The 26,466-nt window shown below is 39.0% G+C and overlaps 1 protein-coding gene across 2 annotated transcripts in view; it reads right to left on the bottom strand.

The window, feature by feature from the left end:
• The window catches only part of Ppp3ca (protein phosphatase 3 catalytic subunit alpha), a 266,778-nt gene that overhangs the window by 64,237 nt on the left and 176,075 nt on the right, over positions 1-26,466 (bottom strand). For both annotated transcript variants that reach the window (XM_029475530.1, XM_021157311.2), the window contains exon 3: positions 2,497-2,621. In XM_029475530.1, the coding sequence (XP_029331390.1) occupies positions 2,497-2,621 (125 nt within the window). The remainder of the gene's footprint in view (positions 1-2,496; positions 2,622-26,466) is intronic.

Raw genomic sequence — 26,466 nt, 5'->3', positions numbered from 1 at the left:
TCTCTCTCTCTCTCTCTCTCTCTCTCTCTCTCTCTCTCTCTCTCTCTCGTTTTCTTATTTTTATACATCCAGACCACAGTTTCCTCTCTTTACTCTTCTCAGTCCCCACCACCACCACCACTTGTAGCCCCTGTCTTCTTTTCCCTCAAATCCACTCCTCTATCTCCCTTCTGAAAAGAGCAGAGCTCCCAGGGATATCCTAAGCCAACAATCTCATAACTCACAGAGAATATTTTATATCTGCTGGTTAACTCTCAAAAGACGAGAGCATGTGTATCCATGTGAGCACATGTGTAAACATATAGGTCTGTAGGTTGTGGTACATGTTTATTTCTTCAGGTATACCGTGACCAGGGTTTGGGACAGAGAAAAGACTTCAGCCATGGAATCCTAATCCCCTGTATCAACATGCTATGAAAGGAAGTTACTTAAAGAACCCTTCCAAAACTGACAGGAATGAATGTGACCATAAGTACTCCACAATACAGACCCTGGAATATTCTTAGTTAGAGTATATCACATACACCTAGTGGTTCTCAATCTTTCCAATGCTCTGACCTCTTAACATAGGATGTTGGGGTAATTCTGTTACTGTTATGAATTGTAATGTAAATATCTGATGTGCAGATGATCTTAGGTGGCCCTTATGAAATGGTCCCTCAGCCCCCAAAGGGATCACAGGTTGAGAACCATGGATAAACATGCTTGCTCTCTTTTAATACACTGATCATATCATAGCTACTACAAAGATACTCACTGGTCACAATCAGATCAAAATGGATCATATTAAAAAGATGAAACATTTCTTCCTTTCTGTATATAGGCAGCAAGTCCACAGGCCTGTGCTCTCAGTTTAACTAAGCCATTTTTGAAGATGGAGTTTTGACAACTACATCTCAGAATTCTGTAATATTCTGTGAGACCTACATACAACACAGCACAGCATTTAATTGGGCATCTTATTCCTTGTATAAGTTTTAAATTTCAAAATGAACATAAGAGACAAAATATTGTAACTTTGTTACTTCAAATATCTAAAATGACTATAGATCTTTAAAAAAGAAACCTTCTAAGTCGGTAATTTCTCTTTTGAAGCTTTTTAAAAATAAAACTCTAAACAGACTCTAATTAGTAGACATCTGTAATATCTCAAATGGCTTGGGGCTATAGATACAGAAGCTTTAATTTGTGACGGAAAATTGAACAGCACTGGTGGTGTGTCCAAGTGCTAGAAGGCTTCCCTAGTGTATGTGAGGTCCTGCCTCGGTCCCCAGCACTAAAGAGAGAAAAATCAGAGTGAGAAATGAAAAACAAAACAAAACAAAACCCAGGAGAGCCACCCACCCCAGGCTTTTGGACTATGAAAATATTTAGATTTTCATAGTCATCTTTCCTTGTCTATAGTTAGCATTCTAGAGAGTAAGGAAATATTTTATATTTCTTTGGAGTTTGAATCACAGTGGATGTGTACTTGCTTGTAAAAAATACTAAAATTTGTTAATGTCTATTTACAAAAGCTTTATACATGTATATGAGCATACATACATATGCATACACAGAGAGAGAGAGAGAGACAGAGACAGAGAGAGAGAGAGAGGCAGACAGAGTTTCAGTCACAGGTAACAAAATAGCCCGACTCTTCAATTGGTATGTTTGATGTTGACACAGTGCATTAACATTAAATATCTTTTTAGTAGATGGAATATTAAAATATTTTAACATATCACTTTAATGATGATTGTGGGTAAATGGTGTGGAGTCAGTAACTTTGACTTATTGCATAAGAATAGTTCATTTAATTTTTGGTGTTATTTGTTTTTTGTTTGTTTGTTTTTCCTAAGAGGACATATCAACTGGTATCTATATATTAAAACTTCAAATTTTCCTCTTGTGGAAATCATGTTTTCCTACTGTGTAAGTGCTGGGCTCTCCCTGAGACAATATATTAGGCACCAGAAAGATCCACCATGAGCACAAGAGGGCCTTGCTTTTCTTTGGCTGGAGACAAGCCTCTGTTCAATGGTCATCTTTTTTGTTTTGATTAATTACTGACAAATTACCCAGTTAGGTGACAGGTGCCCTGATATAGCAGCTGCCAATGTCCTCACACAGATATACAAGTGCTCTGAATCCATTACTGAAAGTGACTTACAGTCTCACAACCATCAGCCATGGATATGCAAACTCAAGCTCGCCTATGCTATTAACTTTCATTAGTAGCAGTCACTTTTTTTATTTTTATTTTTTTGCTAATTTTCAAAAAAACAAAAACAAACAAACAAAAAAAAACCCTAAGATACACAATAGATAAAATCTTACCATTTCTTTGGCATTCTTCTGCATAAAAAGCACACAGGGGAATGAGAAGTATTTATCTCAATAAATGTAATAAAATTGGTTGTTTGAGGTTCTGGGTTTCTGCAAGGCATTTATGTCTCTTTCTTATTAAGGTATCAGTGATCCATGGCCACCTAAGAGAAAACCATGTGTACTTACTTCGATACTGAAGTACCCTCTGTCAACATAGTCCCCTAAGAAGAGGTAGCGAGTGTTGGCAGGAGATCCTCCCACTTCAAAGAGCTTCATCAAGTCAAAGAATTGTCCATGGATGTCCCCACAAACTGAAAGACAAAATATATTTCAAGGTAATATTGGCTCATGTGTTTGAATTACATAATAAAATTTGCAGAGCAGGAAACTGAGGTGGAAAAGCCAAGTCCTTTGCTGAAGATGCCGAAGTTGGTGGAAGACCTTGTTCTAGCATTCAGGTCTCCTAATTCACAAATCCACTGGGAGGATGGTGGTCTATATTACTTCTATAACTGTTGGGGTCCTAAAAAACAAAACAAAACCAAAAAAAACCCAACCAAACAAACAAAAACCCCCCACCATACTGTGTTTTCATGAGGAGACACTGTACACATGTTATGTAGTTTGACACGGTCACTGCCAAAAATGAATAATTAGGGCTTAAATTCAGATTCTTTTCATTAAAAACTTTTCTTTTCAGCCACTATCTGTTTTTATGTACATGCTTACATTATTTATTGTTTTGAAACATATTATGTTTAAATAATGGGCATCGTGTGGATGTTTCTTCATAGAATGACACATCAGTGCAATTGGACCTTAACACACTGTGTGCTTTAATCTCAAGCAAGTTACTAAAATATGCTGAAGCTCACTATTCAGCAGGCTGAGGCTTACATTCCTACTATAGCATCTATTGATGAGACAACTGGAAATCAAAACATGAAATTTAAATGACTTGTACAACCCTATTTTCCACCATGAACAGATAATGGCTATGAAACAGGTAAAGGTGGGCAAGGTTTTGGGATGTCTGCGGTTTAAAATGATCCACATAATAGAATCCTGTGAGTGTTTGGGCCACCTTCCCGACATTCCACTTTAGCCTCTCCCCTCCCTTTAGCAAGAGTCAATTATTAGAAATGTACTTGTCGCTTCTTGAAATTACATCTCATCTTAGATTACTAAGAAGCAAGCACATTTTTATTCTTACAGCTGTATCCTTCACAACTGGGTCTTCATTCGGAAGGACTGAGGAATCTGGGCAGAGACTGAGCGCATCGTGTTCTTCTTAGGATAACATGAAGGTTTCAAGAACAAAGAAAGTAAAGAGAATATTTTGGGTCACATGCTGCCAGCCAAAGAATGCTGGCTCAGGGACACAGACTGCCATGTGTCCATGGGAAGGTACTTCAACAGCTCTGAAAACCTAAAGGTTTGCAACCTCTTCCATTCAGGAGGTTGCTGCAAGAAGATCTTAATCCAAAGCCTGCCAGAGCAACAAGTGAAATCCTATGTGGAAACAAAACAAAATAGGAAAAGCAGTGGAAGGAGAGCTATAGCTCAAAAATAAATAAATAAATAAATAAATAAAAAATAAAAGCAAAGATTGTACTTTAAAAACTTAACTGACTTATGTTTTACTACAATGCTTAAAAGGCAAAGCTAAAACTCATTAGCTAACAAGGAGCAAGGATCCTACGGATTCGCACTACTTTGTAGATAGTGTTGTTACTTACACAAGCACCAAGTTTTCCCAAGTTGGAAGGACTTTTATACCTGTTATGTATGGATCAATGCAGAACTCAAAGGAAAGACAGTTTTTGTCTAGAAAGTGTATGTCCACATGACTATTACTAAACCTGCACAGTAAAGCAAGAAACACTATTGAATGTCAATGCCTGTGATACCAATATCTCTATTCTGCCTGGCAACTGCTTCCTTTTGTATAGTGAGTCCCCATCAGGGCATGAGGGTTGGTTACTGGAAAAGATTCAGAGAAAACATGAAGCTACATGACAGGGTAAGACAGGCTCCAAACATTTATGGTAGTAACAAATTTAATCATCACCGTAGGCTGTTATTCAACTATCCCCAAATCAAAACAGTCCCAAGAGAACCACAAAAGGAAATGTGGAACCACACTTGTTGGCACGGCCCGCTGACCACCAAGTGCCCACCTCCTGCTGTGTGCCTCAAGATCAGAATGGCCTTAGGCAAGTTACTCAAGGTCTCAGAACCACAAGATACTTACATATAAAATATTGTGACATGAGCCTCATTTCTTAAAAAGATTATTTGTGTGATTAACCATGTTAATATTAGAACAGGAGGCTTAGGAATTTCTGGATTTTGGTAAGAACCTGACAAATGTTACATCAAGCACGGTTTCTAAATAAATGGCTACATCTGGAATGTCAAGATCTCAGGCTGAAGGGATTTTCCTGGTTGGAGATGGAAGGAAGGCCTTCTGTACACATCCCAAAGCATTGGCCTGTTTTCCTCTCACGCCCTTCCTACACCCCTCTGGTACTTTATATTTCTATTGCAATTCCTCACCATGCTTGAAAATTCCAGAGTAATTGGTTTTACTTTGCCATGTCAGAGATGGAAATACCAGGATATCCACTGAAGCTGTATACCACAGGTTAGAAATGAAGGGTTTGTTGGCATCTGACACAACTGGAGCAGTTAGGAAACTAGCATGAAAATCCATGATGAGCAGTTTTGGGAGATGGATGAGTGGGTAAAGAGCTTGCCACATCAATGTGTGGCCCTGAATCTGGATTCCCAGAAACCATGTTCAGGAGACCAGTTGTGGTATCTAGCTACTCTAATCCCAGTGCTTCTACATGAGATTAGAGGTTGAGATAGAATTCCCAGAAGCTCAGAGGCCAGAAAGCCTCGAATATGCAATGGTAAAATCATATCTCAAGCTGGAAAGAGAGGGTAGAGATCTAGAGTAGGCATCTATTTAATATGTACCATGCCTGTATGCTTGCATTGACACATTGATACACATACACACACACACACACACACACAGAGGTACATGATTAAAAATTATAATAGGTGATGAAAAGTTCTAGATGACTCAAAAATTATAAACTTCCTTTGTCCACATGTAGAAGCATTATTATCCTGAATGTAAATTTATATAATATAAAATTAAGCTCTGCTTGTTCCTTAATTGTTATTTAAAAGACCTCCACAACTATTGGATCATGGTGACATTTAAAAAAAGAAGGAATAATTATTTACAAGCCAAACATTAAAAACCCAGCACCTGGGCATACGTTCACTCCTGTGATTTTTCACATTGTCACCAACTTTACCTCATAACACCATACCACACTGGTACAGATGCAGCCACGTAGGACAGCCATCAGCAAATGAAAACAACTTGCACACATAATTACAACTAAAATGTTGAAGCCCAACCAAAGAAAACAGAAACTCAAATAAAGTATGCCCAAGAAACAGAAACCTTTTATAAGGACATTTAAGGATTTTCAAGAGCACTTAGGATATTTTTTAAGCCAGGTTTTACCCCTCAGATTTCCCTACTGCCTACTTTGCATGTCATATGCTTAAAGTCTTTCCATACTATCTTACACAAAGGGGCTTCTCTCTTCCCCTATCCTTCAACCTCCTGCTGGTTTGTAGTCTCTTCACAGTGTTTATCAATGTCAGTAATTACCTGCCTGACTTATTTGTCTTATGTTTCTCCCCAGTCTTTCCCCCAGTGGATTAGATCTTCTGCTATAATGGGTATGGCCAGGGGCCACAGTAGTGGCTATACCCAGAAGGCACACAGGCACTTGCCACTGTACCTGGGCCAAGCTTCATTTAGAAATCCATTAGGAAATCAGAGAATTTTCTGAGGTGCCCTTGGGGTCAGGAGGCATGACAATGATTTTGTGGAGTTTGTCTCAGTGGAAGACAAAGCCTTCAACCACTCTAAATAGAATGTGTCAGGAACGGAGTCAGATGAAAGCATCTTAGAGTAGCTACCTCTCCTGGCTCCATCAGAATCTCCCAAGATTAACAAGCTTAAGAAAGATCCTTCTCTGGTCCATAGAGAATTCCTTTGAACATCAGTTTTAGATGAAATACATAAATAATCGTTACCATCCGATGCCCAAAGCAACTTTGGCATTTTGTCATCAGTCACAGTTCCTTAGGAGACTAGATCCTATTATATTCCATTGCACTTAGTGTGAATGTCCTATTGCATTATCAAGGCAAGTTGATTCCACAAGCATGCATCTATCTGGTCTATTCCCTTGGACTCCTCTTATTTATTTTACATCCCCAATGGCTAGTGTGTGAGGGTGGGGTGGCAATGGAGGGAGATTCAACACTGATAGACCTATGATAGGTGAGAGAGGCTGGCTCAGGAGTGCAAAGTGCTCAACAGAAGAGTAATGAATTATGCACTGCACTGCACAGTGAGAAAAAGTGTTAACCATAATGTACTTTTCAAAACAGCCAGAAGAAAGGGTTCTGACCACACCACAAAGAAATGATAAATTTTTAATGTAATAGATATGGTAATTTCCCTCACTTGATCTTTACACAATGTACAAATGCATCTAACTTTCACACTGGAACTCAAAGCTATGTGCCAATTAAGAGATCAAGCAAAAATCACCAATCATCCAGAAATACAAGGTGAATAATAGTATTCTGATACAATATCCATGTATTGAGCTCAATATCCCCCAAATTCCATCTTCACGAGATAGTAAGCTAACTCTCCGACCTTTCAGAAAATTAGACTGCAGAAACTTAGAGAATCATTGGGAACACTAATAAAATCAACACAATAAAGATGCCAAAATAGAATATAATATTTTGGGGTGAGCCATTGCTTATTATATCCACTAGTTACCTGATGATATGTTACATCATAAGGGTTATTTTTCCAGAGACTAGTGTACCATTTGTTTTTGGACAGGAGAAGTAGGAACCAGAAAGTACTGTAAACAAATGAGAAGGAGGGGAAGCCATCACTGTCTCTATCATGTTCTTCCTAGGTTGAGTGACAGAGCACTGAGTACTGCTATTCACAATATTCAGGGTAGAGGGTCATGGCGCATCAAGGACCAAAAGCCCTGCTTATACACTAGTTCTGTTATATGCATGCTGATTTGATAATCAGCTACTAAGAAAAAGGACCAAAGCAATATTCTTTTATAATTGCCTATTAATATTGCTTCCCTCCACTCATGATTCCTGGCAAGCTTTATGAAAATTGTATTGGGCCAATTTCACATATGACTGCGACCAATGATTTTGACTAAGATGAATCCTCTTAAGTTGTCAAGTGGGGGAAGCAGGGTGGGAAACAACATGAAAAGTTTTCCCTTTTTAACAGATGGCCATAGTTTTTCTGTATCTGATATCCTTGCTAGAAAGCTGTTTATCTATGATACCTTAGGCATAGAGGGTTTGCATGTATATTAAAATAAATATAAATGCATGAGAATATGTGTATATACAATACTATCTACTGCAAAGTAGGCATGTAGGCAGGCATTAGGGGGCAGTAAAGCTGTCAGAGACCTTGAAGCATACCATGAAGCAAGGGCGATGTACCCACTATCCAATATGGCAAAGGAGTCCTGAAGAGGAGGATCAGCTGAGTAAACTTGTGATATGAAAGCAGGAGGATGGATTGGTCACAGGGCGAGCCTAAGGGTCCATAACTAGGACCTTTCTCTATAGAGAAGGAAAGGCACAGCATAGTGAGTCTGACAAGGTCCCGAGAACAGAATCACAAGTAAGGCCAGGGTGACAAGATGGAAGCAACCGGGGATGAATGAAGTGTGCCTTGTACCTTCTGGCCAGAGACACTGGTTTTCAAAACAAGAACTGTACTTATATCACATGTGTGTTAGGTCTGCACATCTATACATCCACTTAGCAAGTGGTCACAGGAGACTGTTCACATCACAGCTCAATTACTTTTAAAAGAATGCTATTGTTCCAAAGCTCTTCTTGACAATTAAATGTTGGCATTAGAAAATGTAAGCCAACCTTGCTAGCACTGACCACACTCAGATTAGGAAAAGTCCAGTAAAAGTGCAGTGTAAATAACTCCTTGAAAAGGCTCTGATAAAGCTGCCCTACTTAGTCAAAGGCACATAATAAATGAAATATAAAATAGACACTTTCAGATAAGTTGATGTGGAATAGCTTTGACTGGGTGCAGACCTGCACAATGGGTTTATTTACTCACCCTTTTAAAAGGAGCCTATCAAGGCGTATCACAGAGTCAACACCACACTCATAGACTGAGCAAGATGTTTCTAATGTCACCTAGTTTCAGGATGAAGAATGACTATACCAATTAGGATGTCAAAAGACACAGTGTTATATACTGTTTTTATTTCATGTTTCCAAAGCTGTCAAAAACTAGAAGATATATAACAGTCAAACCTAAAATTTTGAGGACAAATATTTCAAAGTTCCTTAGCCGGATTGGACTGGTACTATGATTTACGAGTGAAATGTTTTTAATTCATGACTCATTATTTTTCTAAAGAGACCTTTAGGTGCCTCCAAAATACTGACTTTTATCAGCTTGAGGGCTTGTATGATAGAGCTCTTCGGCAAGTTTTCCAGTTTGTACTAAGCCACATGGCAGCTTTCCCATTAGAAAAGGCATGACCCCTCTCTACAAAACTCGCAGCCTTCTGAGTGCCAGGACTGTAAGCCTGTGTTTTCCCCTAATGTCCAAAGGCCCTGATGTCAGGGAACTGACAGTGTGTTTCATTCTCAGCAATAGGGATTGACCTATTGAACTTACTAGTTTTTTAAAAATACTTTATTTTTTTCTATAGAAATGTTTGTGTTTCTAAAATCTGCAAGTTTCCAAGGAAAAGTTTTGCATGTAAAGGCTATGCTAAAAGTTCACCTCAGGGGGCACTACACTTCTTCCTGCTGGTAATCCAGGTTTAAGTACTCATTAGTGGATGAGAGGTTCAACTACAAACCAGCATGGCAACCATTGGCATGGTTTGTTAACTGGAGTATGTGAATTTGAGACATGAAAATTATTGAGAAGTTGAAAACTTTGGGATGGCAGTGCTAATACCTGGAAAACATCAACTGCAAACTAAGCAAAAAGAGAACAAAACAAAACCACCACAAGGTTCTAAGTCTCCAAAGTGGCATATTTCAAATAATGGATATATTTCCATAGAAAACAGATTCTTAACCGGGTCAGGCTAGTTTTATACCTTCAAACAGTAATGAGAAGTCTGAATCCAATTAAAATGGGCTAAATCTAGAAAAAGAATAAAAAAAGAAATCTCGAGAATCAGATGCAAGGGGACAGCTTTATGAAGCCCGGAAACACTCATTTTAACCCTCGCATCTCACAAAGCTGTTTTAGGAAGATAAGTCACCTGCCGTGGGACATTAAAGGGAAATAGAAAGAGGTAACTGAAGGAACAAGGACACCATATGTTGTTGGTACAAAAGTTATACTCGATCACCAAATACTTCACTAACCTCATAAATCTCCATACATAAGTGACAGCAGGCAGAAAGATACCCAGTCTGCATTTTAATACTATTTACTGAAAGAACACATATATGTAATATCAATGGAGACTAGAGATGAGGTATTTTCTAGTATAAAAATAGGAGAGGGGGATATTTGAAAGCTATAGTCATGTATTCCCCCCCCCAATAAGTGTTCTTGCTTTCTTTTGTTTTAATCTTATTTTCCAATTTTCTTAGTTGATTTTATTGTATATAATAATTTGTAAGAGAAATTTTTTTAAGAATGCACTTGTTCTATGCATTATTACTGGTTTTCTGTCTCATCATCATTCAAGATTTCTGAAAAGATGTGTAAATTTTAAAGGCTCATATGACATTATAGAATTATATAAATCACAGTAATGGTTCTATGATAAGGCATGAAATAAATATGTAAATATGTATGTATAACACGTCTGGCATTCTCAAAATCACATCATCATTATTTATATGTCTGAAGGTTATTTGATACACTGCAGTTTATTTACCTTTAGTAGCTCACTGAGTCTTTGACTGTCATCATCAATCAACATTATCATATAAACACCATGAGCTGATACAGTTCCATCCTAATGCTTATGAATTTATTAAACACATACAATTACTCAATTTACTATTAATAAGTTAATGCTAATACTCTTAATTAAAAAAATTAATGTTGTGTTTCAAGCTCCCACGAACACTGTGAAACACAGGCTTTCCTCACTCCAACCAGAATGGAGACATACTGCAATGGCTTAGCATTCCATCCTGGCCCATCTCAGTCTGTCTGCTTTGTGCTTTTAAATAAATAAAGAGATAGATAAGTAAATAAATAAAAAATAAAAATGTGACAACAGATTTCCTTTTTTGTTTTTCTGAACAGTCTATTTTCTGCCTGGGGAGAGCAATATAGGGCAATAAAGAAGAACAGAGATTCTGAGGGTGGATGAGTTGGCACCTAAGCAGCAGTCCAGCTTCTATCCAACGGAGTGACTGACTCCGGAGCAACCAGCTTATCTCCTTCCTATCTGTTCCTTCATGAGTCAAAATAAGACCCCCAAAGAGAACCTTCCTCAAAGGAAACCACTTAACAGTAGCTACACACTTAAACCTGACCAGGTAAAGAAGAAACGGAACAATGGTTGGCTGTCAAAGCCATCCCCCTTCACTCAGAGCTTTTGCTCATTTGCTTCATAACTGTTATCAGTTGGTTTATTTTAATTTCCTGTGTTTTACTCTAGACAAAAAACTAGGCCATCTCTCTTGATTACTTTCCTGTTCACTCCCCCAAAGCAGCACTCGTTATCTAAAGAATGCATGGGCACTTGAGTTTGCTCTTCCCAATTCCCTCCCCTAGACATCCACACTTCACTCTTTTTCAGTAGGGATTTCCAAGCTGGGGCCACCTTGCTTTGTAAATTACCACCTGTGGAACTGGTCCAGGCTATTTAGTCTTTGTAAAGGCAACAACCACCTCATTCGTAAGTATGCTGCCCGTTTACTTTATGGTCTTTAAAAATATAAGAGAGAGACAGAGAAAGCTCTTAGTAGATGGTATGCTTGCTAAGAAGGTATGGCTGAGGTAGAGCATTGTCTATTTAAGAACGAGTTTGGATATTCTGCAAGATTAAGATAAATATGTGGCCCTTCTGTACTCATTGCAGCCATGAATAGAACATACAAACTCATTCTGTGCTTTTCTCCTTCCGATCAAAATGCATGCTACCACGTACAGACAGCTGCCATGGCTAGTATCACAGAGATGAGGTCTCCTGATGCCTACGGTCCAGTCTTTTTTCGAAAGGTGGAGCTATCTCCAATGGCTTCAGTGGTCTCTGCCAGCTCTTCAGCTGGTGGCCCATGACAGTTACCCATTAGTCAAGTTTTGTTTTGCAGCAAAACTCATTTATACGAGCACTCTCCTCCGTGGCTGGATAATGGTGGTAATGTTTTAAAAGCTGGAAGTGACACAGCAAAGAAAAGAAATGGATGACATTTCACCAAATGGATTTTCCAAAAAAGAAAGAAATATTTCTTCTTAGCTCTTTGGAAAACTCAGTTAAAAAAAAAAATCTTTTGACTGAGGAAAAAAGTCAGTCATCTATTTTTTTAGTCATAATACTCCTAAAACTTGTCAATTTACAGATTTAATTTTTATGCATTTTTAAACAAACTCAGAAAGATTGAAACCCCATTTTCTCTCTCATAAGCTGATCCTATTTTATAGTGTGTCTTAGGTATGTTCATGTGCACAAAGATGAAGTAAATAGAATGAAGAACTTTAGAGAGGTGAAAAGTTAGAGGAAAGGTAAGGAGAGGATTAAAGGTCATCACAGACCTGAAAGCAGAAAGGAGATGGGAGGAGCATCAAGGAAGGAGAGGCTACGAGGAAGTAGGGCAGAGAAGGCAATTGGGGGTTGATTAGGGGTTGAGAAGAAGTGAGAAGTAACTGTAATATACATCGTTTAAATATTCGATAATGATAGCTAATACTTTGAATGTTAATTTAAAATGTAAATAAGTTTTCAATAGGACAATAACATATCACTGGAAGAAGAATCATTAAGTTGGTGGCCAAAGTGTTATATATCCCAGCACTCAGGAGGCAGAGGCATAGGGATCTCTTGAGTTAGAGGTCAGTCTAGTCTACATAGTGAGTTCCAGAACAGCCTGGTCTATACAGTGATACCCTGTCACACAAACTACTGAATTTTAAATGTAGTTACACATAGGAAAACTTTCATTTTTAAACTTCAAAAGAAAGAAAAAGAAAAAGAATGAGATCATTCGTTCACCCAGAGACAAAACCAAAAGAAAACATAAAAACAACAACAGCAACAACAACAAAAAAAACCTTCAAAATATGAAAAGTTTATACTAGATTCACACAGAAAAAGATGAATGCTTATGGGCTTATGTACATGAAGAAAGACACTATTTAAGAAAGACACATATCTGGGGATCCATCCCATAATCAGCTTCCAAACACTGACACCATTGCATACACTAGCAAGATTTTGCTGAAAGGACCCAGATATAGCTGTCTCTTGTGAGACTATGCAGGGGCCTAGCAAACACAGAAGTGGATGCTCACAGTCAGCTATTGGATGGATCACAGAGCCCCCAATGGAGGAGCTAGAGAAAGTACCCAAGGAGGTAAAGGGATCCGCAATCCTATAGGTGGAACAACAATATGAACTAACCAGTACCCCCCCCCCCCGGTCCCCAGCTCGTATCTCTAGCTGCATATGAATCAGAAGATGGCCTAGTTGGCCATCAGTGGAAAGAGAGGCCCATTGGTCGTGCAGACTTTATATGTCTCAGTACAGGGGAACGCCAGGGCCAAGAAGTGGGAGTGGGTGGGTGGGAGAGCGTGTGGGGGACTTTTGGGATAGTATTGGAAATATAAATGAAATAAGTACCCAATTAAAAAAAAAAGAAAGCTTCATATGACACAATATTATCATTTTAAGTCTATATGCAAAAAAAAAAATCTAGTCAATGGCTTCTTTAAAAAAAAAAATCACGTCAGCATAACGTCGTTGAATTTATGTCCACTTAAGTATACATTGTTCTCTGTACTAGTCTCTTATGTTCCTTGCTTCTGCAGTGTATGGCAAATTCTAACTATGCAAGCGAACAGTGCTTGCCTAACATGTTCCATCCAGCATACAGCCTGGGTGATCATGGTAAATTAATGCAGGTGTTTAGAAAACACAGAAGAGCTGCTGAGAACGTGTGATTCATTAGCCATCATAATTTCAGATCTAATTTAATTTTTGTTAATTAAGAGTGATGAGTGTTTGTTATATATTTGAATTGCTAAAAAGTAGTGATCATGATTATTAGTCATCTCTTCTTTCCCTTGACAAAATATGGAAGATAGGAAACATGTTCATAATACATGTTTTATAAGTGATTAAGCGGCTCTTACAGGGAAAAGCTTACTGTATAAAAGTTCATAATCTTCAGTGCAGTTTCTTTAGTGACCGAATTTAGCCAACGCCCATAATTCTATAATTCTTTGCCCCTTCTATATTCATTGTTTATTTTTCTTAAAACAAAACTTTTGGATTATATATATATACATATATATATACACACACATATATCTACATAAATACACACATATATGTTTGTATACATATGTACATGTATGTGTATGTATATATGCATATATATATATATATATATATAACCCTACAAAATATTATTTCTTTGGGTTTCTGAGATGGCTCAGCAAGTATTTGTTGCCAATCATGATGACCGACTAGAGTTGACTCTCAGGATCCATGTGGTGGAAAGTGAGAGACAACACCTGTAAGTTGTCATCTGATTTCCTATGTGCTATGAACATGGCTGCACCCACCTACACATGAACAGACAAAGAAACAAAATGGATTAATGTAAAACATCTGAAATTTGTCACCGATTATTTTACTGGTATAAAAATTACGTTTAGAAAAAGAACACTTAACTCCCTCCATGATGCAGTATTCTAAATAATTCCTTCCAGAGAGACTTTTTTCCCACAGAGTCTTAAATAACAGTCAACAATGCTACTTAGGAAACTTTATTATATTTGTCATGTTATGTATTTATATGTACATGCTCACATGTTAAAGGTGTGCATGTATATCTGTGTGTGCATACTTGTGTAGAGTCTGAAGCAGCGGTTCTTAACCACCCTAATGCTGTGACCCTTTCATACAGTTCCTCATGTTGTGGTGACTCCCAAGCATGAAATTGTTTTGTTGCTATCTTTTAACTGTAAGTCTGCTACTGTTAGGAATTTTAATATAAATATCAACTTTCCACCCCCAAAAGGGTCACACCCCACAGGTTGAGAACCACTGGCCTAAAGGCCAAGTTTAGTTGTGATTTCTCAGGAGCTATTCATCACAATTTTTTTTTTGAGATGCAGTCTCTTTCTGTCCTGAACTTTCTTGACTAAGTTAGGCTGGGTGGCCAGCAAGCCCCAGTCATGTGTCAGTCTCTCTCTCAGCATTGAGATACCAAAACCATTCCACCCTGCCCAGCTTTTTACCTGAGTGGAACTCAGATCTTCATGCCTACATGGCAAGCACTTTACCAACTGAATTGTCTCTATAGCTCTTTATTAAGTTTTAGCTAGTATGTGGTGATTATGTATTGGATGTTATAGAAAGAACCTATATGCACACACACACACACACACACACACACACAAACACAAACCAAGAAGACACACAAATCCAGAATGATTTTTAAGTATGTAACCCCCATAATAAGGGGATAAAAACAAGAGCTTCTCTTCAGAGATACAGCATGTCCTGGAGACTACAGACTTACATATATCAATAGGACTGGAGTGGGGCTTCCACAGCTTAAGTGCAGAACAGAAGTTCGTTCACAAACTTTTTCTCATGGCTGGTAGACACGAGATGTACTAGGCTGAAGCCATGTCTAGAAATCACCTAGCTACCCACTCGAGTATCTGAATCAAAGGAAGGGACAAAATCAGATGCTGTTGCTAATGCCACTCACGTGTTCCCAGAGAAATGACCTGAAGTAAGAACATGAGGCTTAACATGTGTGCTAGTGCACACTTGGCAAAGGTGACTCTTTCCTTCTGTCTCTGAAACATAATTTTCCTCCGCTGAGTCATTTTGACTCATTTTGACCTTTCCTTTGCAAACAGTAACATGGAGCAGGCATCCCACACGGCTTCAAATGTGCTCTGCACAACCAAAAAATACCCGAGGAGGTTTAGGGACCAGCAGCAGCAGACACTTGCCTTCCCCCGTCATTTGGAATTCTTTTCACTTAAGAGTCTTAACAACACATGCATAGATAGAGGGGTATGGTCTGCATAGCCTCTGCTACTTAGAACTTGACTCAGACTTCTAATATGTAGTCAACTTTACAGAACACTGGACATTAGGAAAACAAAGCTGAGCTTGAATTATCAATACAACTTAATTAAAGGAGCAGACTTGTAAAGCTGATAAGAAATTTACAATAACCTGAGATTAAGGTGAAGGGGGGGGGTCTTAGTCAGAAAGGCTAAAATCAGTGGAATATTTTAAGAACTGGATTCATTAGAGGGCATACACGAAATTGCAGGAGATAAATTCAAGTAAAAAGCCATCTTTAGATGGGATGTGGATGAAAGTCACTGTCAGAGTTAAAATGATAAACTGGGCAGAAAATCCAGCAGTAATAATTAAATGAAGGCAAGTCCTTTTTCTACTAGAGGTTTGTTGAACTAATATTAATATGTCCACCAGACAATGAAGCTTTTAAGTATATATAATCCACTGAATTCACATGTTCACAAGACAGTGAAGTCTGGAAGCATAAAGCCTGAAAAGAGAAAAGGGAACGAAAAAAAAAAATCTTAAGATTCTACATGATAATTATAAATAAAATGTTAAGTGGAGTCATTTGTATCTCAACTCAATAAATATTAAGTGCCCATGGCATTCATAAAAGAGCTCATATCTTAAACTCCAAGAATGTGCTAGAGTAATGTATACATAAGCAGTGCTCTGGTAACAGGGCCTTGTCATCCAATGTAGGAAGTTTGAATTATATCCAAAGAAGAGCCATGGAAGGACTCTGAGCAAGAGAAAAGCTGTCTTCAAGTCACTCCACCTCTCCAAGCCTTGCATTCCTGATTTGTAGAATAAGGAGAGCAAAGCACAGAGTGGATGTGAAGATCAAGGAAGACAAAGCCACTGGCACTGGGATTCCACAGAAGGTAATTCTGTTCCCAGCCACATCACACTGCCCCTCAGCCCGGGGTGACTGCACCTGCCTGCTACTGTCATTGGCACCGGGCTGTGCTTTCAGGAAGGTTTGTGTACTGTTTGACATTCTGCCTTCTTTAATGCTAGTTAACAAGAAGGTGACAGTGTTGGTTTTCTACTGTAGATGCTGAGCATAGACAGCCTGCGATGTCACCTTGTTTACAGCTTTCTATCCAATATGGTGGAAAGAGAAAACAAAAGAAAGTGCAGTAATATTTAAAATACAGGTCATCAAAGCCTCAAAGCTACCAAGCATACCCAAATGTCCATTACTATAAAGGTATAATCCTATTACCATAGACACTTAAGCATACAAAGGATCTGTTCCTGAGACCTTTGTGTATCTTGCAAGTCATCAATCTTATTACAAAGAAATTTTTTGTTGTTGTTCTAGAAAACCTTTCAGCACAAAGGATGTTGGCTTGAGCAAGGCCTCCTTAGCTGTCATCCCTCTGTCAGCATCCTTCTGCACACTGGACTTGTTTTCCTCAATACGAAGAGTGACTGGAAGTCAGACAATACCAAACATTTTTTCAACCATGGCCTGCTAGCTTTCAGACTTAATAAGTGGGCCTACGAATTCAAAAACCTTTGGTGTCCATTGGCCCCTGAAAGTCCCCTGTGTAGGGAGAAATAGTCTTAATTTTTCTAGTGGCCAAAGACAGGTGGGAGGAGCATGAATCATATTAAAATTAAAGGGTGACACAGTAACCACAAACAGGAATTTGCATGCGTGTACAAACATACATGTATTTATCATACATTTATTTATTGTAACGGTCATTTCAGGAGTCATTTTGTGCTTTGACTAGAGAGTCCTAAGCTCTCATCTCAACAATGTGGAAACCAGGAAGATACTTTGTACTTTGTCTTTATCCATAGAATAGTGTCAATGATGGCTTATTTATATCACAGACCCAATCCTGGAAGACCATTGGTTTCTAATCTACAGTTCATCTGAAAACCATTACTTGCCATGTCAATGAAGCCTCAGCTTATTTTCACCTCCACTAGAATTGGCTTTCTGTTTATAGCATTTTCGCAGAAAAGATGCACACTTACTACCCAGGGAAGAGGAGAGAGATGTATAGTCAAGATAAGCAATACTTAAGTAGTAGAAACTTGATTCCAAGTGTGGAGGGGTCTGCCAGCTTACTTCAAAGCTCAATTAGTATGCAATGAACTACTGTGGAAGGTCAAGCCTTGGCATGTAGAATCTGCCAGAGTGGAGAGCCTGATCTTCTACAGTATCCCTATGATGTCTCAAATGTGGGGAAAACATTTTAAGGACCATGACTCATGTCTGAATATGGCAGCAGCGTTCATACAAAGATCAAGTGTTAGGAAGGCATGGAAAACTGGAAATGAAACAACTACATAAAAACTCACTTAGGGGATGATCTAATGTCCTTTGATTCAAATTCCTGTAAGGACTAGAAAATCCTGCATTGAGCACACTTTCCATATTTCTCTTTCCAAAGTTGTCCTTAATTTGGTATTTACAAAGGTCTTGTTGACCAAGATACAAAAGAGATGAATTTCTTAATAGTTCAGCCTTACTATCTCTGTCATTTTCAGTTACAATGGTCCTTTTGAGAAATCAAGAGGGGATACTCTGGAAAAAAACTGGTGAGATGAGCACAGAGATTATCCCAATAAACCTCAATTTATGATGCACCTTTTATCCATTAGATCTTTAAACACATCCCAAGACGTGACCAACTCAGACTTAACCACTAGCAAAGCCCTGTTGGCTACAGAAGCATACAGTTAAGAGTTTCAACTAGAAAGTCAACACGTTTCCATTCCTAGGAGACTTCAAAAGCATCTTACATAAGTATAACTATCTGTGTTGGAAATTGGCCAGGCCACTAAAGTCTACAATGCTTTCATGAAGCCTGCTAAAAGTACCTTAACACTTCATGGCCGTCAAACTGTTTTGTTCTTCTATATTTAAGGAAAGGCACTGCCCAAAGTGAGCAGGCTCCTCAATGCTAACTGTAGGACAACATCTTCTATTCCATGGAGCTAATCATTATTCTCACCTTTGTATTTCCAGTCGATATTGCATTCTGTAATAGGGGGCTAAGCTCCTGCTATCCCTTAGCAGAGTTCTGGGCTACATTATTTCATTTGAGCAACTCAAAATGCTACTTTTCGGTGAAATGTCTAAATATTGCCTGCCCATAGATCTCCTGCCTTCTTTTCCAACATATTCAAATCCTCTCTATATTTGGGAGCATCCAACTATTCTATTCTGAGTACTCACTCATGCTCAAGAAAGTATGTGTTGAACTATATTCCCCTCTTAACCTTTGGTAGACAAACTGTGACTAATTTGGAAATAGGATCTCTGCAGCTATAATCAGGGTAACATGAGGTCATCCTCTGGGGTGAGCCCTAATTCAATGTAACATGCAAGAAGACACACATCTGATACAGAGGAAGGCATCAAGACAGCATGGAGCCAGAGCCAGAGATGAGAGCTCTGGTCTCATAAGCTATGGGGGATCTGAGGCCATCAAAAGCTGTAAATGGTCAAGGAAGCGCTATCCTCTAAGGATCAGTAGGCAAGATAGCTTTGTCAGCATTTTATTTCAAACTCTAGTCTTCCAAACTGTATGAGAACACTTTTCTTTTTGTTTTGTTAAGAGAATAAAGAGGCAAACGAGTGAATGTTAAAAGAAAGCCCCAGGGGTTCAGCAAAGATACCTAGTCAATAATCCATTGCTATTGTTCAATTTCTGCAAGTTCTACCACCACAGACACCGCAGCAATGTCATTGCCTCTTACAACTAGTAGCTGTCAACACTTTGGGGACTTAAAATGCTCCTACAGATTTTAGATGCACAACCCTATGGCATGAAAACTGTAGATTACCCCAACCAAACAGAGAGAACTGAGAACACTGAAGGAACTGCCCAGCAAGTAAAGGGCAGAGCTAGGATTAGTCCATAGGCAGCCTCTCTCTGAGTTGAGGTCAACCTTCCACACAGACAGGCCTCTCAACCATCAGAGCATCTAGTCTCTGTCGTCAAAGTTTCTCGAGACAAAATCAGTAGGACTCGGACTCCAATCAGCTGCCTTTTCTCCTAGTTAAGAGTTTAGCCTCTTCATCCACTTGCTGACTACCATAAAAAAGTTGAAAAGAAAAACAAACAAACAATGCAGGAAGGCTGCATTAGAACCATCACCTTGCAAAGATCCTGGAAGGTTCTACTGAGCGAACACTCAACTTGTGCCCTGATTATACGTTGATGCTCTGAGGCAAGAGCGTATGCTGATCTTCAGAGAGGGACATATCTAGGAACCAAACACAGGCATGAAGGGAGCAGGACAGACATTAAGCAGGGCCTTAGAAATCCTGTTTTGTAAGAAATACAAGGAGTGTTGGTTCTGGAAACCTAAGCAGATGACATTACAACTGCTCTGACATGTTAGGGAAGCCAACCATGGAGCAGTCTCCAGGATGGCTTCTTTTTGTTACTTTGAATGGTTTTATCAAGAGCAGAATGAGTCAAATCAAAAGGAAGCCCCACTGATCCAATCAATGGAGAGACATTTTTTCCCCAAGTAAACTGTTCAGCTGATTAGCCAGTGGGGTACTCCAGTGAGCTCACCCCAAAATGGATGAATGTAGGTCATGTGGAATGCAGGGTGTCGGTATTGTTACATTATCAGGCCCCATGTCATCTCCGCATTTTCCCTTTTTGATTAGTTGACAGTGTTCTTCATCTGCAGCCAAAAAAATGTAATTCTGGACCAGAGGGTAGTACCACAACCAATGGATGTGAGGGACTGAGCCAGTGAGGGACTGAGTCAGTCAACAAATATCTTATCTGAGAAACCAAAGAAAAGAATGTTGGCCCTTACAAGTGCTAGAGGAAGAACACATAATATATCTTACCACATCTTATTAGTGATTTCCATTGCTATCTATCCTATTCAGTGAGCCTAAGACATCAGGGATTAGACGATGTGCAATTATTGTGGGGTCTAAATTAAGCAGTTTAAAACACAGTCATGTTTGGTTATCATTTAAAATATTTACTCTATATACTACAGAAAACATTATTCCAGTCTAAATCCTCTTCCCTTTTGAGTCTGATTCCTCACAGTGGCTTTCTGCATCAGGGTTATTGATGATTTTTCAGTCTATAGCTTCACCTATGATATCTCAAGAACCCCTGACTTTCTAGTATCATAACCTCATTTAACTGCTGGACTTCTGGCTTTGATGCTTAAAATTCGATCCTGTGCTTGGACGTTTACAGTCTTTTATTTATTTATTTGGTTTTTTGAGACAGGGTTTCTCTGTACAGCCCTGGCTTTCCTGGAACTCTGTAGACCAGGCTGGCCTCAAACTCAGAAATCCTCCTGCCTCTGCCTCTCAAATGCTGGGATTAAAGGCGTGTGCCACCACTGCCCGGCTACAGTCATCTTTAATATGCAGGTTATTAAGCAGAAATGAGACAGGCTATCAGTAGTGATTTTTTTCTTCAATGGGGCCTCATTGCTTTAATTCTGAGCCTTTCCAAATACATATATATTATGTAGTCACTTGAAGGCACTGAAGATAGTGATCAAATTCAATATAGATGGTTCCAACAACTCTCACAATTCGGCACAAGTATATCAACAGCTACATCCACCTTTGTGCATGAACAGGCAATGATACCCATATCAAAAGCACAGGGAACTCAAGACTGTTCAGTATTCAGGAGTTAAAATAGAAAATAAGCAACTGCTGGAATATGGCACTGTTTCATTATTATAATTCCATTCAATTGTAAGGGAAGTGTCTATCTTAATAGATACCTTTGTATTTACATAACAGGAGCTTAATGAATATTTGCTTAATGGAACAGAAGTTGGCAGGCATATTACAAAGGGGATTTTCTGATATTGTCTAGTGTAACCACTGTTCAATCTCTTTCTGAACCTATGGTTCTTTCCCCCAAGTCCTAAAAGGCAAGATGGGAAAGGGAACTATAGACCTGACTGAGCTCACTCCTTAAAATTCAGCTAAAAGATCACATTCAATTAGGATCCACAGAGCTGGCAGAGAACATTGTGTGATTCCTGGGCACCACGCCCAGCTGGTGTGAGAAGACACAAAAACATGCCCAAGCTTCCCAGGTGTGTTGGTGACATTCAGGCCACTTTCACAGCTGCTCTAAGGACTACATTGATACAATCCTGCTTTCCACACCCACCTAAACAAAAGTCAGCTTGCCCAGAGCAGGATGGACTGCCCTCCTTTGGAGTACTTGAGGTCCTCCATGCTTGGTGGCCATAGGTACCAGTTAGTGGGCCATTTTAAATTGTCTAGTGTGGCTGATATTTTTCTTTCCAGAAGCCCATCATCCTATATTAGTTTATTATATTTTCACCCCCTGCATAACATCCTCTTCTACTCTAAATATGTCAAGCCAAAGATAAAAGATAGCAATTACTACTCACCAGTGGTCTGAGATTAGGCACATCCATATAGCCCACCTGTCAATCTTCAGAAGGGAAGAAGATAACCCTCCATGAAACAGTAACCTACCAGCAATGATCATGTTATATAAAACAATTGATTCTTGAATGGGCCATTGTATGTCGTCTCACATGTAAAGTTGAGATCTTACTCATCTTAGAGACCTCCTTTTCCATGGACCTTCTCTAGGCAGAAATACAGACTGTTTGCTCATTGGTTAAATGACAAAATTTAACGCCCCACCTTGGTACTGCCTGTCTCTTCCTCTCAGAGAGCTCTCCAGCCTGGACTGCAGCCAGTCCCTGTGGAGAAGCAGTTAATGCTGGGGACAACTGCAGAGTTCATCTGTTAACTCAGCAGATTCAACTCTTGGCCTCCCAGCCACCACGTACCTCATTTGAGGACAAGTAATAAAATCCAAATAGGTTCGGAGAAGTCCTCTCTAAAGTGGGGAAGATGTGTGTGTGTGTGTGTGTGTGTGTGGTGTGGTGTGACTACTCGTGATAACAAGTGATTTCCACTCCATACTTTAGTCTGAAATCTTATCTCACTACACCTCATCCTTACTTACAATAAATATCACGTGTCCATATATGGTTGTATAAGGAGTTACATGTGAAGTCTTAAGATTCTGTGATAGAAGAACATAAAGGGCTGCATGCCTGACTCTATACCTTTAACATGGCCAATCGCTTTTAAATAATAACAACAACAAAAAAACCCTCCTAAAACTGACATGTTAGGACAATGCTATAGACAGGAACTTTACATTTCAAAACTGATTTAAATAAAATGATTATAAATAAATTCCCCTTATTTATTTTGGTTGAGCCAAACAGTTGAAGCATCTTAGAAAAATGGAACTAAGCCTCAGGTTTAATATATTCCAGGTGACCTTGGTGAAGGGTTACAGAGGGACCAGCGCTCTTAATCCTATGCATAGTATATTTCATACTCTCAAATATGAGCAGGGAACTAGAAGGATAGCTCACTCTTATTGCATTGTCTATGAGACCTAATACTATACACACATTGTCTAAACACAGGAAATGTGTTCTTTCATCATAAACAGGTTACAGGACTGCTGATGTGCATCCAGTAAACCTAAATAGAATCTCCATAATCTGTTATGATGGAGCGATCTTTATGGAAAACAGACTTTGTTTTGTGTATTCTCATTTGCTTGTTTTGTCCCACACTTACTAGACAAGAAGCAGAGAGGCTTTGAGTCTGTTTTCTACTTGTTTGAATATAAACCTTTTCTTCTATAAAACGATTTCTATTTGAAAATGTATACTAAGTTAAATGGGACGGACAGTTATCTAAAACCTCTCTCCCTTCCCTTTATCTGCTTCCTTCCCAGTGTATTTCTTTGTTCTGTTGTGTTGTTACAGGTACAGCTTAGGTATCATACATGCTAGGCAAATCTTCTACTCCTGAGGCACATAAACCCCCCCCCACCCCCCAAATGCCTTTGAACTAATTTCTCTTATGGAGTTTTAAAATTCTCTAGAAATATGACATTAATGTGAAATTGAAGCTTTGGGTCAAACATGAAGTCTTTTGCATTGATTTTCTAATGAATTCTGCAGAGTTCACTCATATTTCACTAAGACTATAGCAAATCCTTCCTCTTTATATGCTATTAGTTAACAGTGCTTTTTTTCCCTAGAAATAATGACAATTTGTAAGCATTCAATTTCTGTTTGCTGAAGGAGATGCCTACAGATCTGTTCCTGTTTTCATTATTTGTATGAATGTGCATCCATGTTGGTTCTGAGAGCAGAATTTAGGACAAATGCCTCAGTTATTCCCCTTAAAAACACACACACACACACAGTGTTCTTCAAGACATACATTCCAGCAGACACACAATGCAACCTCAGCACATGTTGTCAAGATCATGCTAGGGGTGTGCTAGATGACTTGCTCAGCTCATAGTGTCACTCAACAGCCTGTCAGGCCTGGGGACACTTTCTTGGCCCCCGTTCTCTATCTTCTATGGAAAATGCACATTAACTCTGCTGTAGAAAACAAAGAAACAAGCAAAATCTCCTATTCCCTAACTTCCGTTTTCTTCAGGAGAAAAAAAAAACTTTTCATTTTTCTGGTAAAAGTCAAATACATCTGTGCTCAGATCATAAATACTGTGTTATCATCAACTAGAAAATGACATCAGCCTTACTGTATAGAGATCTTACTGTGTAGTTCCAAAACAAATGTTTTGTTTCAATGTATACACCTGCAGAATTATGGGACTGGCTGCCTCTCAATCTACAGACACATGCTTCTTTTAGGCACATGTTGGAAATAATATAAATACTATTATCTGTCTCTAGCATTCTCTTCTCATAAAGCAAGTCAAAGGAGGTACATTGAACTGTGTGAGCATGGCTATCTGAGAGACTTCTTTTAATGGCAGTTTGTTGTTAAACAATACCAAGTTGTTTGGTTTAGTTGCTCATGATCCAAAAAGAGAGGCCAAGACATAATGGAAACAGAGATAACAAAATATCGAGATGACATGACAAATGTTTCTTAGGTCTACTCCAAAATTCTACAGGGGCCCCTGCTTGGAACTGAGTAAAAGACATGGTTCATAATGTTGGCACCAGCAGCTCACTCTCAACCCTCAATGTCCCTCTCACCTAGTTCCTTTCTTTGCTAAGTGGCCACAGTGTTTACAGGGTTCCTTAGTTCAAAGGCCAGCACTTCCCTCAGCCATGTGTCTGCTTTATTCTAGTGTGGTTCCATCTTTTCTGATCTTTATCTCACACTTGCTCTTTACAACCCCATCCTCACCCTTTTTTAGACTTCAGAGCATCTGTTACACTCTATGAAGTAGAAGCATGCATGTGTGAGTGTTTGTCTGAGTCTGTACAGGAGTGGAGGTGGAGAAGTCTTCATCAATGTGCACATGTCTGGATTTAGACCAGATTTAGACTTAGGGTGTCTCCCCCGTCATTCTCCACTTTGTCTGTGACAGTCTCTCATTGAACCTAGAGTATCCTACTGGGCCACTGAACACCCAAATCTCTGTTTCTATCAACACAGTGCTGGATACACCCAGCTTTCATATAGAGAATACATATCCAAGCTCAGATTCTCATGTTTGCTCAGAAGAGACCGTAACAACTGAGATATCTCTTCATTCTCTATTTTATCCATTGATATGCAATCCTTTTGCTTATCTCTCTTGACTAGAACATAATTCCAGAGGTCAGATCCTCCTTTATTCATTCCTAAGTCCAGCAAACTATCAGTGACCATGTTAGAAACATTCTGGAATGAATGAATGAATGATTGACTGAATGCTGGATTTGTAACTATAACACAAAGGAGTGAATATGATTTACAGTCTCTACTGTGTTGAAGGACAATGCTATTTGGCATAAGCGTTGTAACGACAAGGAAAAGAACAAGTATACCTGTCAAGCATTTGAGATCAACTGAAAGAAGAAATAACACAGGAGAAAAAGAAGTGTGTTTGACTGTAACTTGGCTGGCCATAAAAAGAGAGGAGGTAACACATTTAAGGTCTTGATCATAATCTTAGGACAGAAGAGAAATACACTAGACTGGCAGACTTAATGTTCCCTGGATATCTACAGATAGCTGTGAAGAAGCAGAGAATTTGATAGCTACTGATTTGTACTTGCTATAATTTCCCACCAGAAATCTAGAGATACAGTGTAATTGCTTGTTTGTAGCTGACCTTGGAATATAGGCAGTATGGTGAGTCTCCAGTGCCCCAAAGGCACAGTGGCTCTGTAGTGGAGACTGTGAGAAAGAAGAGAGCCATGCATCCTGGAAACACACTTGGTGGACATTGAGACCCATACTGTAACGCCTACGATCAGAATTTCTATTATGGGTGCCACACTTATCTCCTGCTTAACTTCACCTTCTCATTATCCAAAGACTAATTAAGCCTTTAAGAACTTTCACAACATAATCATCCAAACTAGACACAGTCTAAGAAGTCATGGCATACAAGCTCGGTAACCCAAGCACTGGAGAGGTTAAGCAGGAGGACTACAGTGAGTGGGTTAGCACAAATCCAGCCTAATTTACATAGTATGCTTGAGGCTAGCCTGTGCTATAGTGCGAGAGCCTGACTCATACCAAACAAAACCCAAACTGTATTAAACAATCAAAGAAAGAAAGAAAGAAGAAAGAAGGAAAGGAAGAAAGAAAGAAAGAACGAATGAAAGAAAAGAAAAGAAAAGAAAAGAAAAGAAAAGAAAAGAAAAAAGAAAAGAGGGAGGGAAGGAGGGAGGGAGGAAGAAAAGAGAAAAGAGAGGAGGGGCAAGGGAGAGAGAAGACACCATCATATCATCCTGACTA

This window comes from Mus caroli, chromosome 3 (assembly GCF_900094665.2).
Source record: "Mus caroli chromosome 3, CAROLI_EIJ_v1.1, whole genome shotgun sequence".
Classification (NCBI taxonomy): domain Eukaryota; kingdom Metazoa; phylum Chordata; class Mammalia; order Rodentia; family Muridae; genus Mus; species Mus caroli.
The sequence above is the reverse complement of the archived record's forward strand: the minus strand, read 5'-3'. Positions and strand labels throughout refer to the sequence as shown.